The sequence below is a fragment of the Typopeltis vanoorti genome, chromosome 20 (genome assembly GCF_054136105.1).
Source record: "Typopeltis vanoorti isolate ZY-2024b chromosome 20, IOZ_Tvanoo_1.0, whole genome shotgun sequence".
NCBI classification, from domain to species: domain Eukaryota; kingdom Metazoa; phylum Arthropoda; class Arachnida; order Uropygi; family Thelyphonidae; genus Typopeltis; species Typopeltis vanoorti.
In genome coordinates this window covers 66,749,275-66,767,204 of record NC_143568.1, presented here as the reverse complement: position 1 = coordinate 66,767,204, position 17,930 = coordinate 66,749,275, and the positions used below count along the sequence as shown (strand labels likewise).

The 17,930-nt window shown below is 36.9% G+C and overlaps 1 protein-coding gene across 1 annotated transcript in view; it reads right to left on the bottom strand.

Annotated features, from left to right (window-relative positions):
• LOC150095530 (receptor-type tyrosine-protein phosphatase epsilon-like) overlaps positions 1-17,930 on the bottom strand; it is an 858,461-nt gene that overhangs the window by 462,489 nt on the left and 378,042 nt on the right. The window contains exon 5 of the mRNA XM_090410701.1: positions 10,296-10,354. Within this exon, the coding sequence (XP_090266827.1) occupies positions 10,296-10,354 (59 nt within the window). The remainder of the gene's footprint in view (positions 1-10,295; positions 10,355-17,930) is intronic.

The window sequence follows — 17,930 nt, the reverse complement described above, 5'->3', positions numbered from 1 at the left end:
CTCAAATGTTTGCATTAAGATAAAAGTCTGATCTTGACTTCTTTTGGGATGAATCCAGCATGTTCTTTCCACAATTTTCTTTAGTACCTTGTCAAGTATGTTTGCATAACTCTTTCTTGGAATGCTCAGTAGGAAAAATTTCCTACTGAGTGTTCCAAGTAATTATGCAGGCATACTTGAGAATAAGTGATATTGTGCATTATTCAGTGTGTGTGTGTGTGTGTGTGCATTTTCTTCCAAATTGATTTTTGTTTCTTGAATACATTTAACTCATTTATGATTTGGCTGTGATGATGCTATTTAATGAAATATACTATAGTCATTTTGCTAGAAGCACTTAAAAATGACAAGTCTTTGTTGAATCATTACATAATTAAAAAGAATACTGAGTGCATTTTGATATGATTTGATTTTGATATTCTGTTGAATCAATGTTGCAGTTATTACTACTTTATTTGCAGAGCCTCCTGTTGTAATGTTTGATCCCCCAGAAGTAGAGCACTCCACTACCGTCCTTTTACACTGGAATGTGGTGTTTCTTGGAAACCTTCCTGTTCTGCATTTTCTGCTTGAGATGAAGAATTTTGGCACAAACTCAACTTGGAATCCAGTTGAAGATGCTATTCAGCCAAATGTGACCTCATACACAGTTACCAATCTTTTGCCAGGGATCACTTATGGCTTTCGCCTTGCTGCAGTCAACGATGCAGGGAGTAGTGATTGGTATATCTGTAATGTGTCCATGCCTCCTGATGGTAAGTTATTGTTGTTGATGTTCACTGAAGTAGACTAGAAAGAGAGAGAGAAAGAAAGAATCCAGAAATATTTATATCTGATTGTGGATTTTATAACTTTCCTCTTTGTAATTTTTTGTAGAATGGGGGAAGAACAAGTAGATATTTTTATTACTATTATTATTATTACAGGCTGCTACAAGGAGTCCCTGGACTCCTAGACTTGAGTCCCTAGACTCAAGAGGGGCCCTAAACATCATGTCAAGAATTATCCAAAATTGCTCAGTATTTATCATACTTTGCTTTGAACTCATTCACAGTCATGAAACCCATAACACACTCTGACAACCTATTCAGCTCATTCACTACACTCCAAGAAAAAAACCTAATTCTAACACCCTTGCTAACTACACTCTTACTCAATTTCTATGGATGGCTCCTAGTTCTCCCACCATCAGACACGTTCTCAAAAATTTCCTATGAATTAATCTTGTAAAAAAATCCCAGTAATTTGTATGTCTCAATCCTGTCATCACTCCTTTTCTGCCTGTCCACCAGTTTCTGTAACCCCAGGTTCATTCCATAGACCTGCTACCATCTTGGTTACTTGCCTCTGGATCCTCTCCATCTCCTCCTCACCAAGAAACCTTGTCACCCAGATCTGTGCACAGTAGTCTTATTAAGGTTCGATAAAGAGGAACAATAACCTGATTGTCTCAGCTTGTCAAAGTATTCTTCAGTAACCAAGTAATCTGATGAACTGCTTTAGCCACCTGTGATATATGTGCCCCCTAACCTTTAACTCCCTATCCACTAACACTCCCAAGTCTGGCTTCATCAATTTCCTAGAGTGCAGTTCCACTAATGTGGTATACAGCTGGTAATCTTTTCAGCCCAAAATTCATAATCTTATGATTTGCTACATTAAACTGACATCCATTCTCCTTTGTCCAGTCTGCCAATCTATCCAAATCATCCTGCAAAATTTTGACATCATTTGTATTAACTAATGCTTTACTCAACTTTGGATCATGCAAACAACTGAACAGTTCGCATTTTTGGAAATTATGGAGACAACTACCATGTTTGAATAAAAACTTTAGTTTACTATTCTAAAATTTTACAATTCGACGTTTAGACCTTTATGTCAAGGTCATCTTCTGGAGCGTACAAATATACACAAGAAACAAGCTATACTACAATCATACTGGTTCGTTAAAGACACTGACTAACCGCTACCACAATTGTTGGCCTGACCTCTGGTGAAAAAAAAAAATATATATATATACATCAACGCTAGAGTCCTATTATTTGTGTTGTCTGCTATATACATATATTAACATCATTACAGCCAGTTGGAGTGGAATGGTTTTTAATACTAGCGGATTGGCTAGAGTCCTGACTTATGTTGAATCTTTCATATTAGGTTGGCTGAATGTGTGCCATTCAGATCCTTGGAATTTTCATACCATCTTTATTGTTGATATTTGGGTGGTTTATCAGGATTTCGCAGGATTCTTTAAATTTTCTTTCTAACCATGTTTTTGTGCGGTGTAAGGAGCAGGTGCTTTTCCAGTTGATTTGGTGTAAGGTGTTAAGTGCATGGTCTGAGAGGCCTGCTTCACCATAATGGTTATATTTAATGTGTCTAATTAGAAAGAACACATTAGACACATTAAATATAACCATTATGGTGAAGCAGGCCTCTCAGACCATGCACTTAACACCTTACACCAAATCAACTGGAAAAGCACCTGCTCCTTACACCGCACAAAAACATGGTATGAAAGAAAATTTAAAGAATCCTGCGAAATCCTGATAAACCACCCAAATATCAACAATAAAGATGGTATGAAAATTCCAAGGATCTGGATGGCACACATTCAGCCAACCTAATATGAAAGATTCAACATAAGTCAGGACTCTAGCCAATCCGCTAGTATTAGAAACCATTCCACTCCAACTGGCTGGAATTGATGTTAATATATGTATATAGTAGACAACACAAATAATAGGACTCTAGCGTTGATATATATATATATATATATATATATATATATATATTTTTTTTTCACCAGAGGTCAGGCCAACAATTGTGGTAGCGGTTAGTCAGTGTCTTTAATGAACCAGTATGATTGTAGTATAGCTTGTTTCGTGTGTATATTTGTACGCTCCAGAAGATGACCTTGACATAAAGGTCGAAACGTCGAATTGTAAAATTTTAGTAATAGTAAACTAAAGTTTTTATTCAAACACGGTAGTTGTCTCCATAATTTCCAAAAATGCATTCGGATCACCGTGCAAGCCTAAAAGAAAGGAAAAAAGAACTGAACAGTTCCTCTCAGATCTTTTCCTATATCATTAATGTACAAATTAAACGGTAACTGTCGAAGAACAGATCTTCATTACTTAATCCTCCAACAACACACAATGACATTATTACCATCAACACACAACAGCATCTATTGTCCACCACCAATGATATATTTTCTGCCTCTTTCCTACCTCTGGATGAGATTAGCTACTCATCTTTGTTTACAAATATTCTTTGTGTCATGAAGAGGATTAAACTCAAGTCTTTTCTGATTGAAGGGCATAATATCCTGTCTTTATATCAATAATATTTGGCATGTTATGCATAAATAAGAGATACATTATGAAAGTAACCTATGTGCACAGCACATATAGGTTACTTTCAAAATGAGTATGAGTACCTTGAAATATGTCTAGTCTTGTTTGTTCCTTCGTTCCTCCACTCTGGAACAAAGTTCCACAGTGGAGGAACGAAGTACTTGTACACCATACAGTGGTATGTACAAGTACTGTGGTGTACAAGTACATGCACAAGTGGTGTACAAGTACAGTGGAGGAACGAATGAACTTGTACACCATACAGTGGTGTACAAATGAACTTGTATTTGCCATTCTATTGTATATGTACATAATGGATGAGTCCTTTACAAGTTTAAGTGTATAAAGCAATTTAATTTTTGATGCATGAAAATGTGAATTCTGTTGAAATTCACTACTGATTAGAAGTTTTTTATGGTTCAGCTACTGTGTAAGAGAGTGTTGTACATCTGATGATTTCTATAAGCAGAGAGCTGAGCAGTTAATCAAAGAAAGTTAGCAGCAAATAACTCAGAGATCACTAGATCTGAAATTGAATGTTAGATTACCTGGAATCAGTTATATTGTTACAGACTTGGGCTTAATAAAGTGGACATATGTTGGATGCATTGTTACTTCACTTTCAGAAGGAAAAAGACAAGCCTAGAAATTTGTTCCCATTTGCTTCCAAAGGAAGTCAGTGCTTTTTCTTCACAGAATAACTATGGTTGGAAATTGGGTCCATCGTTATGATCTTGAAATAAAATTTTAGTCTCTGGTATATTGCCACCTTGCCTCACTGAGTCCCAGAAAATTCAGAACTCGACCTTACAAGCAGATAGACAGAATGCAAGTGCATGCTGACAATTTTTTGGACAAACAAGGTGTCATTCACCGATTGCACTGGAAAAAAAAAAAAAAAGACAATAAATTTGCAGTATTATGTGGAGTCTAGGAGAAAGTTGAAACAACAAAATTAATCATGTTCATTTTCTGTTGTGTATAGCCATTGCCTTTGCAGCATAACAGTGTGAGATGCATACAAGTACATTTACTTCAACAGCTATCAGAAGAGGTCAGATTTCAAGTTGTAGAACATTCTTCTTACAGCTTGGACTTGGCTCCAATGAACTTATGATTATTTTGTAAATCGAAGACAGACAGATCTGAAGAGTTTCTATTTTGTAAAAATAACAAATAAGGTAAACTGGAGCTGAGAAAATGGTTCCAAAAAGAACCTGAAAAGTTTTAATTTAATGGTTCTGAAGACTTGTTACAGTAGAGAAAAGTGAGATTATTATTATTATTACCCCAAGACCTCATGGAGTCAAAGACTCATCTGGGAGGTCCTTTTATCACACACATCTCATCATACCATGTCTTAAACACACTCAAACTCCTTGTAGACACCACACCCTCAGGCAAGGCATTCCAATCATTCACAACTCTGCACGAAAAAAACCTGCCTCTCACACTCCCTTTATACAGTTTCCAGGGATGACCTCTGGTTCTCCCCTGATCTCCCACTATTCTCTGTAGAACTTCTCCACCATTGATCTTATAACAACCCCTTACCAATTTGTAGGTCTCTATCATATCTCCTCTCTTCCTTCTCTCCACCAGACTCTGCAAATTACATCTTCTCAATCTTTCCTCATACTCAACATTCCAGAGGTCAGAAACTACCTTAGTCAGTCGCCTTTGGACCCTTTCCAACATCTCTTCATCCTTCTGAAAACCCGGTGACCAAATCTGGGCACAATAGTGCGGCCTAATCAAAGCCTTATACAATGGAACAAGAATCTCCCTACTTCTACACGTCAGTGTCCTCTGCATCATTACCAGAAGCCTTTGTGTTGTCTTCACAATTTTGGCAATGTGTCCCCTAAATTTTAGATCCTTATCCACTATCATCCCCAGATTTTCTTATTTCCTCTACCTCCAGCAATATATTCTCACCAAGCATAAATTCTGCATCCCATCTTTGTTTTCCAAATTTTAAAACCTTACATTTTGCAACATTGAACTCACATCCCCATTTCCGTGCCCAATCACTCAATTTATTCAGGTCTTCTTGCAAGGCCACAACATCTTCATTACTCTTTATGGTTCGTCCCAACTTTGCATCATCTGCAAACAACTGAATATCTCCATCCAAATATTCACTTATCATTAATATCATTAATATACAAATTAAACAGTAATGGCCCTAAAACAGACCCCTGAGGCACTCCACTGGTGACTTTCCTTTTCCTGGATATTGCACCCCCATACACAACTTGTTGATATCTATCAGATAGCCAGTCTCCAATCCAATGCACTAATCTAATATCCAACCCCATCTGCTCTAGTTTGACTCTCAACTTATCATGAGGTACTCTATCAAAAGCCTTTGCGAAATCCAAGTATATTACTGTGTAATCTACTTCTCCTCTGTCCAAGAAAGCAGTCACTTTATTGTAATAAGTAAGTAGATTACTAAAACACCCTTTAGCAAATCCATGCTGTTCCATTATGGTGAGAAATAGTTTAAAAATATGAGGTTTAGGCATCTAACTGTCTTTTGTTTTTATTTCATTGACATAATTCTTTAGGATGGGGAGTTATCACAATAGAGTCATTACTTTTGGAAAGCCTTTCTTAAAATACAGTATCATTGAAGTGCTATTTATCATTATTGTCATAGAAGAATGTATTGTGTAACAATTAAAAAGTTCCATGAATTTATGATCTCCATAATTATTAAATATGCTGTTTAATATCTGTTAATTATACAAAAAAAAATTATTATTCTTATGTGCCAACTTCATGAAGTCCTTCAGATCACCAGTTCATAATAGTGTTTCCAAGATGGAATATTCATAAGGAACTGCTGCAGAGAATGGAAAAAATTGCATGTGTTATGAATTGATAATATGAATTAACAGTTTCCCTGTAAGAGATAACACTAGGAATTTGTTTAATGAATTTAATGAAGAATGTGGAAGTGGATCTTTTATTGCATCAGAAAATTGTTCTTAAAGTTCAAACAATGAACTAAATGTTAAAGAGGAAGTTGATTCAAGATATCAAATGATCACTAAACTCTCTATATAAGTGGTAATGCATTGGGGACTTTAAAGCTGAAACCTATTGTTGATGTACCATATTATTATTATTATTATTCAGGCCTCCATGGAATCAAAAGACTCATCATGGGAGGTCCTTTCTAAGAAACGCAAGTCTATCAAGACTCATCAAGGGAGGTCCCTCCTAGGAAACACAAAGTCTATCATACCACTCCTTAAATGCGTTGACCGTTCTCGCTCTCACCACTACATCAGCCAATGCATTCCATGGTTCAACCACCCTCCATGCAAAGAAACCACTCCTCACCCTCTTTCTCACAGTTTCCTTTCTTAACTTCCAGGAATGGCCCCTTGTCACGACTCCTTCCTGCTGTTCAACCAAGCGAAAGAACTCCCCAGTGTCAATACTGTAACCACCTCTCAACATTTAAAAGTCTGAATTATATCACCTCCTCCTTCTTCTATCCACCAAACTCTGCAGTCCACACTCCCTCAGCCGAATCTCATAACTAACATTGTACAGTCCCAACACTATCTTTGTTATCTGCCTTTGTACCCTTTCCATAGTTAATTTATCCCCTTCAAATCTGAGAACAATAGTCCAAATGTGGTCTGATCAGAATCTTATACAACGGAATGATAATCATTTTATCTCTGCAAGTCACAGTGTCCTTCTCATTATTGCAGCACTCCTCTGTGTTACCTTCACTACCTTTGCAATATATATTCCCTGAATTTCAGGTTTCTATCAATCATCAAACCCAGATCTCTTGTCTCTCCTACTTCCTCCAGTAACTCCTCATATAGAGTATGCAGCTTCTCATCGATGTGTCCCAAACCTCAAGACCTTACATTTTGCTGCATTAAACTGACATTCATTTGCCCATCTATCTAGCTTATTTAAATCCTCTTGCAGGGCTACCACATCTGCACTATTACTAATAACCCTTCCCAGCTTCCCATCATCCTCAAACAACCGAATATCCCCTTGCAATCCACGGACAATGTCATTGATATAAAGTTTAAACAATATAGGTCCCAGTACTGAGCCCTGTGGAACCCCACTTGTAACCTTCTGCCTCTTTGATATTGCTCCACCATACACAACTCTCTGATACCTATCGGACAGCCATCCTGAATCCAGTTGGCCAATCTGACATCCAAACCCATGTGCTGCAACTTGAATATCAGCTTATCATGTGGCACCCTGTTAATTGCATTTGCTAAGTCTAGGAAAATGGCAGTATATGCCTTTCCCCCATCTAATGCTCTTGTAACTTTATCATAAAAGGCTAGCATATTGCTAAAACAAGAGCGCCCCTCCACAAATCCATGTTGATATTCACTGATAACATTACCCTCATCTGCTCAATGCTGTATATGGTCCCTCACTACTTTCTCCAAGATCTTACTAACTACTGATGACACACAAACTGGCCTATAATTAGACACTTCCAGTCTGCTTCCGCCCTTATGCAATGGCACTATCTTACCTTCCTTCCATTCATTCCATGGGCACCTTTCCTGCAGACAGGTCAAGGGCACTGTCAGTTCCTTAGCACATTCTCTCAAAACTCGTAGTGAAATACCATCCAGTCCCACAGCTTTACTAACATCCAGAGTACTCAGTATGTGGAACACACTCTCCCCCTGCACCTCTAAACCTCGAACCTGCTCTGTCCCTCTAGTATATTCAAATTGACTCCTCCAGGATAAAATACTCCAATAAAGTGTTCATTGAACAATTCCATTATTCCTCTGCATTAGATCCTCTGCATTAGTCACTCCATTCCCATTTTTATCCCACAATGTCATTCTTCAGTCATTTCTCCTCCTACTGGCCACATAGCTAAAAAAAATTCTCTAGGATTTTCCTTGGATCTAAGGGCCAATCTTTTCTCATATTCCAGGTTCGCCTTCCTTACCATACTAGTCACTCTTCTGGCCTGTGTCTTATATTCTTCATGCATCTTCTCTTCACCTGTTTCTTTATATCTCTTCCATAGCCTCTTTTTTGCATGTAGCTCCTGTTTAATATTGTTTGTCATCCACTTTACTCCAAATTATGTCCTCTTCTTCACTCGTGGAATACAGCTTACCATTGCTACTAACAAATATTCTTTCACAATTTCTCAAGCACTAATGATATCCCGCCTTTCCAATTCCTCCCTCCACGAAACTTCCCCAAGTTTACGTCTAAGACTATTATAATCATCTGCTTTATAATTCCACATACTGATTAACTCAGCTAAATTGCCATTGAACTCGGTATCATTTACCTGAGATTGCACAAATGATGAATCATATTGTGAAACTCATCTGTCTGTAATCTGGTGGGTAAACTGAAAAAAAAAATTTTTTTTTCATTTTTTCAACTGTGATGTTGTTTTGCAAGGAGAATAATGTACCTTGCAAGGCATTTCTAGTTTTGGATGTCTCTTAGAACCCCTCCTTGCCCAACCTCAGTAATATCAAGTTAAACATGTTCAAGTCGTCTACTTTTCACCAAACACCGTAGTATAATTGCAAATTTTAAGGCATACTACCTTCACACTTTCCAGGAAGTTTTGCAAGAGGATTCTAGTACGACAGTGAGGCAGTAATGGAAGTCCTATGACATCCTCAGAGGTGTCCATATTATCTGTGGAATGAAGCAACACAATCCTGAATGAATGGAATCTGGCTGAAGCTGTAGCTTGATTTTACTATTGTCAACTTTTCAGGACTTTGAGCCAGCTCAAGAGGTGACTCTTCAGTAAGTTATCAGGCTTACTCACGAGGCGGCTGGCTTGGATAAAGTTGATGTAGAAGATGTAAGAGAACTGCTGGAGAGTTATGGTTAGTCTCTTTCAAGAGAAGATCCAGAACAGATATGGGCAAGTTCTTCAGTAATAAGAGCCACATATGATACATTTTTGAATGTTCAAGAGCCACAGAAAATATTATTTTAAAATTGTATTTAAAAATAATAAAAAATACAACTATATAGTAGTCCTACTCACCAAAGAAGAATATGTTTATTCTCTATTCATTGAAGGCTTTGATTGATTCTTCATTTGTGCAGTTAATAGTTTAAAATCTGGCTGGTAGGATGTCAAAGCTGTTCTAAGAAGCTCGGTGAGGTGGCTATTAGTGAGGATAACACGATGTTTTGAACAAATTTCATTACAGAGAAGAGATTCACAGCAGTAAATTGTCTCAAAAACAGAGAGTAGTCGGAAGCCAGTTTTCTGAAGATTGGGATGCTTTGCTCTAGGATTTGTTTCCCAGAGAGTTGTCAGTTATAGATGGGAGTTGTCAGTTACAGATGAGCTTTTATGTACTAGCTTCAAACTCGCATCTTCCTGCAGTTCAATAAGCTCTGTCTCTATTGAAGCAACATCCACGGTAAAAGGTGCAACAACAGAACATCCATCGTTGATGACATCAATCACAAAAGAATTCACAAGAAATTCAAAACATGGCTTTAATTTTTTTAGTTTCTCAAACCTATTCTCAAAATCATTATAACGTGTTTCTAAGTTTCATTTTTATTGTTTCAGTTAAAATCATCCTCTCATTGTTGGTTAAACACTCTCATTTCTCGTTCGTATTTCCATTTTATACTCTTCTGTTGCTCAGTCATTTTAAACAAGGGTTTTATAACTTTCACTAAAATCAATCTTAATTATTTATTAATCCAAAAAGTACTTATCTACACTAAAATTCACTAGTTATGTTCCGCTACCACCACAAACACGTAACTTGTGTGTACTGCATGAAGAGTGGTGATGCAGAGTCTAGGCAACAGAGGCGGTAGGTAATGCAGCGATCATAGTAGTCACTTTCAGAACTCATTTTGGCTGGAGCGACACAAGCCATAAAATGTCAAAACACTTTTTACCAACCAAATACGATAATAAAATCCACATTAACAACCCTTTTGGCTGGTACCTTTAAAAGCTAAAAATATAAAGTTTAAAAATATATGTTTTTTACTTATCTTTAAAGCATTTACAAAATAAAATATCCTAATATTGGTACATACTATATTACTATTGATTATTAATATAAAAGTTTAGAAAGAATGGCAATGAAAACCAGTATTGTCTCAGGAACCACACAGAGTAGCTTTGGGAGCCACAGTTTGCTCACCCCTGAGCTAGAAGAACTGGCACAATAACAGAATGAAAAAGAAGAGCATCCATTGAAGTCAGTACAAAACTCATTCCAGAAGGCAATGAGCAGCATCACCAAAGACTTCCAGGAACTTTGCAATATTGATCCTGACTGGAAACACTGTGTAGTGAAAAGGGCACTACCACAGTATACTACAGTCCAGTATATTATCACATCTTATAAGGTAGGAGGAGGATAACTAAGTGGATGTGATTGCTGCAGTCTTTTAGGAAGGTGCATAAAGAGATCCTGACCCATCTTCACAATGTTATAAATGTTAAAGATACCAAGCTATTTTAAACCTGGTTTTACTCCATTTCCCAAGTAAGCAAACAGACAAGTAAGTCAAGTTTGCGCCTGCAAGAATTGCAAGTCTAGGTGATCCCACACGTAGTGCAAGACCAAGGCAACTCATGGTAAAAGGTGGATAAGCTCTGATCACTATTCTTAATATTTACCCTTAATGCAAAGCACATCTCCTGGGGGAGATGTATGATGCTATGTATTAAAGGCAAGGGACCACTACCCAGACCAGTTTCGACCTTTATTGAGGTCTCATCAGTGGGAGCCAGGCTAGAAATACCAAGAATTTAGTAAAACAGAGCTTATAAGTATTTTACCAGAACAGTTACCATAAGGTGTTTTAACCTTATTAAATAAACATCTCAGGAGGAGATATAAATGTAGAAAGTATTTTACCTTGGGTATAATAAATGTTAAAGATACCAAGCTATTTTAAACCTAGTTTTACTCCATTTCCCAAGTAAGCAATAGCTTGGTATCTTTAACATTTATTGTTTGGAATTCAAGCTCGCATTTTGTTTTCAAACAAGCTACTGTCTTTTTGTGCTTGTTCTGTTATTACAATTTTAAGTCTCTGTAATTCTTTATGTACTTCTTTGATTGTGATACCCGAAGATGTTGATCAATTCAACGAAACTAGTGTACTAGTAGTATCTTTTCAAATATATCATGTCATCTTTTTATCTCTCGGTATCAGTCATTAAAGTTTGTTCATAATATTCCAACCGAGTAAAAATGAATTCTGAAAAAAAAAAAAAAAAAAAAATATATATATATATATATATATATATATATATTACGGTACAATGATATGGTACAATGTGCCTTAGACGGTAGAAATATAAGATCTGATAATGATAATATTGGAGTCTTGACAAGTAACAGACTGATTTGGAGGAAAATTGTAGATAGGAAGTTAGTAATGATGTAAATTTTTCATGTAGTACTATCATATCCTGTACATCCCTTGAGGGTACGTCAGGAATTTGATGGTGATGATCATGCTATATATATATTAACACCATGATCATACATATACATTCCAACCAGTTGGTATGGAATGGTTTCCAATACTGGCTGAAGGTTGCCAGAGTCCTGATGTATGCTGGATACTACGTCTTAGATGGGCTGCATGTGTGTCATCCAGATTCTTGGAATTTTCACGCCACCATTATTGTTGATATTTGGGTGGTTTATCAGAATTTCACAGGCTTCCATAAATTTTCTTTCATACCAGGTTTTAGTATGGTGTAAAGAGCAGGTATTTTTCCATTCGATTTGGTGTAAGGTATTGAGTGCATGATCTGAGAGGCCCGCTTCACAAAAATGGTTATATTTAATGTAACCATTAAATATAACCATTTAATGTTATGTAATTGGTATATAACATTAAATGTATATACCAATACATTTAATATTATATATTAAATGTATTGGTATATTTTAAATATATACATTTAATATATAATTTTAAATGTATATATTTAAAAATATATACATTTTTAAATATATATAAAAAATAATATACTAGTATGGAGAAATAAAGTGAAGACTAGTATTTCAGGTGGATGGGAATTTTGCCTTAAGCTGATTTACGTCATGAAAAGGTTTATGTAATTTTACTGTTATTTTCTTTAGTTAATTAGAGATGCACATATAGTCTAAAACCAACTTGCAAAACAACAACAACCTTCAAAATCTCTGTACTATGTAGGAAAAGTGGAGTCATTTCCAAAATATAATGGGTATTGTGCAATTTACGGCACCTCATCTTCTGAATTAGTTCAGTTCTCGTAGACAGGCTTATACTTTGGTTAGACATTATTAAAACACTTAAGGAATCGAACAACGTAGTTAAGAATATAAATTAAATTATACTTTAATAAATATTTCCAATATTTTGGCAACGTCACTTTGCCATCTTCTAAAGGAACTTACAAAAGAAGGCACGTGCACGTAGGCACTACAACACAGTAACTGAGAATGAAGAGATGAAGCTATTGGTCTCCTAAAAGTCCTGATGCTTCCTAAAAGTCCTGAAAAGGGGCTACTTACTTCCCTATCGAATACAATCCCACCAACTCTCAAATTAGAAAACTTCACAGGCTCCTTAAAAAAGTCACTTCTTGGCCTGTAGAAGTTACCAACAGATTAAAGCTGTTTAACTCTATACCTCCCCTATTTACGGACTCCCCAAAATACATAAAGAAAATGTGTCATTACATCCCATAATGGATGACATTGATTCCCCCACATACAAATTAGCTAAACATTTGGCCAAAGAGCTCACACACTATACTGGCAACATACCATCACACATAAAAAACTCAGCCCACTTCAAAGCCAGCATAGAAAATCTTACACTCCAATGTACTGACATAATGGTCAGCTTTGACATCTCCTCTTTATTCACAAATGTCCCACTCAAGGAAACTTTAGAGCTAATCCAAGCTAAATTTTCTCCTGATATCTCAGCCTTATTTCAGTTCACAATGAACTCAGGCTATTTCGTTTGGCAGGGAAAATTCTACAAACAAATAGAGGGGAATGCCATGGGTTCACCACTCTCCCCACCCTTGGCCAATTTCTTTATGGAGACCTCTGAAGAAAAAGCCTTAACCTTTGCCCCACAGAAACCAACCATGTGGCTTCACTACATTGATGATGTGTTTGCTATTTGGCCACATGGCTCTGAAACACTCCTCTCCTTCTTAACACACTTAAACAACCAACATCCCAGAATCAAGTTCACCCTGGAAAAAGAGGAAAACAACAATCTCCCTTTCCTAGACACACTAGTCACCCGCCAGCCTAACGGAACCTTGGTTTTCTCAGTTTACAGAAAACCCACCCATACAGGCAGATACGTTCACCAACAATCCCCCCCCCCCTCACGACAATATGGAGTGGTGAAAACACTATACAACAGAGCTAAACTAATCTGTTCAAACGATTTGGCCCTAAACACTGAACTAAATCACATCCTCAACACTTTCTCAACCAATGGCTACTCCCCCCAAAAAATCCAAAAAATATTAGAACCTACAAACCACAGACCCCCTCCCCCCCCCCCTCCACAACAAGGATTACTCTAAATCCATCACCATTTTCCGAGGCATCTCGGAAAAGATTACCAAAATCTTAAAAAAACATGACCTGACCTCCTGTTATAGGCCTTACAGAAAATTGGCATCCCTTATCCGATCTACTAAAGACCAACCACTTCCCCTAGACCTATCTGGTGTATACCAGGTCCCTTGCAGTTGTAAACTGTCTTACTTTGGCCAAACAGGCAGGACAGCGAATATCAGAATTTCTGAACACAAGGACTACATAAGTTTTCACAAGGACAGCCATTCTGGTCTTGCAGACCATGCTCTGGATACACGCCACAGAATACGGTGGAAGAAAGCTACAGTAATACACCGCAGCAAATACAAATTCGAAGGACTGTTTATGGAATCAGCCTCAGCCCTAAGAAACTCTCCAAACCTCAACAAATTTGGGAGGCTTACATCAGCAGACCTTCAGCCCAATGACCAAGAACACCTACTTAGCCTGCTAGAGGGCACCATCAGGGCTTTTAGGAGAACAATAGCTTCATCTCTTCATTCTCAGTTACTGTGTTGTAGTGCCTACATGCACGTGCCTTCTTTTTGTAAGTTCCTTTAGAAGATGGCAACGTGACGTTGCCGAAATATCGGAAATATTTATTAAAGTATAATTTAATTTATATTCTTAACGACGTTGTTCAATTCCTTAAGTGTTTTAATAATAGAATTAGTTCAGTACTATCAGTACTATATATCATCATCAGCCATTATTAACAATTGTTAATCCACTGTTGGATGAAGGCCTTTTCAAGATTTCTCAAAAATTGCATGTCCATGGCTGTCCTTTCCCATGTCAACCCAACAAATCTGATGACCACCATGATTTAGGTCGGCATTGTTGTTGTTTTCCTCTTGTGGAATTCAATCCAGTACTTCTTTTGTCCGTCGTTGAACTTGTCTTCAAGCAATATGCCCAGCCCATACCACTTCAGATGTTTCACTCTGCCTATGATGTCAGAGGCTTTTTTTTGATTTCTTATCCACTTATTCCTTTTGTGATTCAGTCTTGTGATACCAAGCATACTTCTTTCCATACTAAATTGTGTTGTTCTTAATTTTTGAATTTCCTTTGCATTTAATGTCCGTTTCACCACTATATGTCAACATAGGAAGAATACATATATATCATTGATTAAATATTTTTCTTTTCTGGCATAATGGTAGCTGGCTTTTGAATATTGACTGTAATTTTCCAAATACCATCCAAGCATTATGCACCTTTTAATTTCCATTAAATTTTGTTCCATTGATATCTGTTGTTCTAAGTATATGTAATGATCTACTTGTTTAATTTCTTCATTATTGATTTTTATTATTTCTGATTAGACATAGCTATTGAGCACAACTTGTGTTTTCTTTAGGTTTATCTTTAGACCAGTTGTTTTGCTAGTAATTTGAAGTTCATGGATACGGGTCTGTAATGCATGCGCATCTGCAAAGCATAAATGGCTTAAATATCTTCCATTTATCTTCAGACCTTTCTCTTCCCAATCAATGTTTGAATATTTCTTCTAGACACACTGTGATTTTGGCTATGTTTTGTCACCCTGTATTATACCTCTCTGTATTCCCACAGTAAAGATGTTTCCATTGAAATAAATTGCTGCTGTTGCATCAGTGTATGCTGATTTTATGGTCTGGACATTTGGCTCCTCCACTTGTTGGTTTCGTAATGCTTTAAGTATTGCACAAGATTTTACTGAATCAAAGGCTTTTTCATAATCAATGAAACCAAGACATAATGGTAACTGATATTCATTACACCATTCGATAATCTGTTGTATGACTTGAATATGGTCCATTGTACTCAAGCCACTTCGAAAGCCTGCCTGACCACACTTAGACTATTGTTCTCAGATTTGGTCCCCAGGATTTGAAGGGGATAAATTAACTGTGGAAAGGATACAAAGACGGATGACAAAGATGGTTTCAGGACTGTACAAGGATAGGTATGAGGATCGGCTGAGGGAATGTGGACTGCAGAGTTTGGTGGATAGAAGAAGGAGAGGTGATATGATTGAGACTTTTAAACTGTTGAGAGGTGGTTACAGGATTGACACTGGGGAGTTCTTTTGCTTGGTTGAACAGTGAGAAGGAGTGATGACAAGAGGCCATCCCTGGAAGTTACGAAAGGAAACTGTTAGCAAGAGGGTGAGGAGTGGTTTCTTTGCGTGGAGGGTGGTTGAACCGTGGAATGCATTGCCTGATGGAGTGGTGGGAGCGAGAACGGTCAATGAGTTTAAGGAGTGGTATGATAGACTTTGTGTTTCTTAAGGGGGACCTCCCCTCGATGAATCTTGACAGACTTTATGTTCTTAGAAAGGACCTCCCACGATGGGTCTTTTGACTCCATGGAGGCCTGAATAATAATAATAATAATAATGTCCAGAGTTGTACAAAAGTCTATGACCCAATACTTTTGTAAACATTTTGTAAACAACTGATAGTAGACTGATGGGTCAGTAGTTTGTCAAGTCTTCTACATCACCTTTTTATGTGTCAGAATTAGGGTAGCCTTCTTCCATTCCTTGGTACATCATTTTTCTTCAAATATAAGGTAAATAGTTTTTCTAAGATTTTGTAGATCATTTCCCCACCTGCTTTTAGAAGTTCAGCTATAATCTCATCCTCACATGCAGCTTTTCCATTTTGCAAGCTTTGGATGCTCCACATAATTTCTTCTGGTTGAATCTGTGGCACTTCAGTTATTTCGTAGTTGTCTTCTTTTTCTTCATTTATAAATTAAAGATGCCAAGAAGTTATATCTTGGTTTCATTATTCATCCAAGTGTAAGCAAACAAATTTTGCAAGTGAAGTCACGTCACTACTGGGCTACTTGTATATAGAGGCAATGATTCACATCAATTGCCTTAGTATCCCATAATGCAATGCACATATCCTTAAGGCCATGTATAACGCTATGCATTATGGAAAGGGCCATTACACAAACCAGTTTTTTCGACCTTTATTGAGGTCTCAGGATATGTGCATTGTATTTTGGGATACTAGGGCAATTGATATGAAGTCATTAACCTGTACATAAGTAGCCCAGTCATGCAGTGACTTCACATGCAAACTTGTTTGCTTGCACTTGGATAAAGAATGAAACCAAGAACATAATTTCTTGGCATCTTTAATTTATAGTTTAACCAAGTGGAAAAACTTTCAACATCATCTTCATTTAATTCGTCATCCTGATATAATGCTGAATAAAATTCTGTAATTTTTTTTGCTGTAGCATATCTATCTCTTGTTAAGGTCCCATCTTATAGTTTGACTGCAACCATCAGTTTATTGCTGTTCATCAGATGATGGTCAGCTTTTTTTTGAGACTACAGTTGTTTTCAAATGTTTGTTGTATGAATTTACAATTGAATTTTCTTATTTCTTCTGTGATACGTTTTCTGATTGATTTGCACAATTCAGTGTATTCAGTTTTATTCTCTGGGTTATTTGCTTGTTTCATTTCTCTTTGTTTCTTCATAAGCTGTTTTGTTTCTTCAGAAATTTTGTCTTGTTTCTGTTCTGTGGCACCAGCTATTTCAAGTGAGCATTGTAAAAGGTTTAGGGTAATAATTTCATTACTTTCTGATGGATCAGCATTGTCATCTATAATAAAATTTTTAAATCCATTGTTAGTTCATGTTGGAATATATCTTTTTTAATCTTGAGTTTGGGCAAATGAATTGGGATGTCAGTTTAATGCAGCAAAATGTAAGGTCTTGAGGTTTGGGAAACATCGATGGGATGCTGCATACTCATACTCTATGGGAGGAGTTATACTGGAGGAAGTTGGGGAGACAAGAGATCTGGGGTTGATGATTGATAGAAACCTGAAGTTTAGGGGACATATTGCAAAGGTGGTGAAGGTAACATAGAGGATTGCTGCTATTATGAGAAGGACACTGACCTGCAGAGATAAGAGGGTTATCATTCCGTTGTAT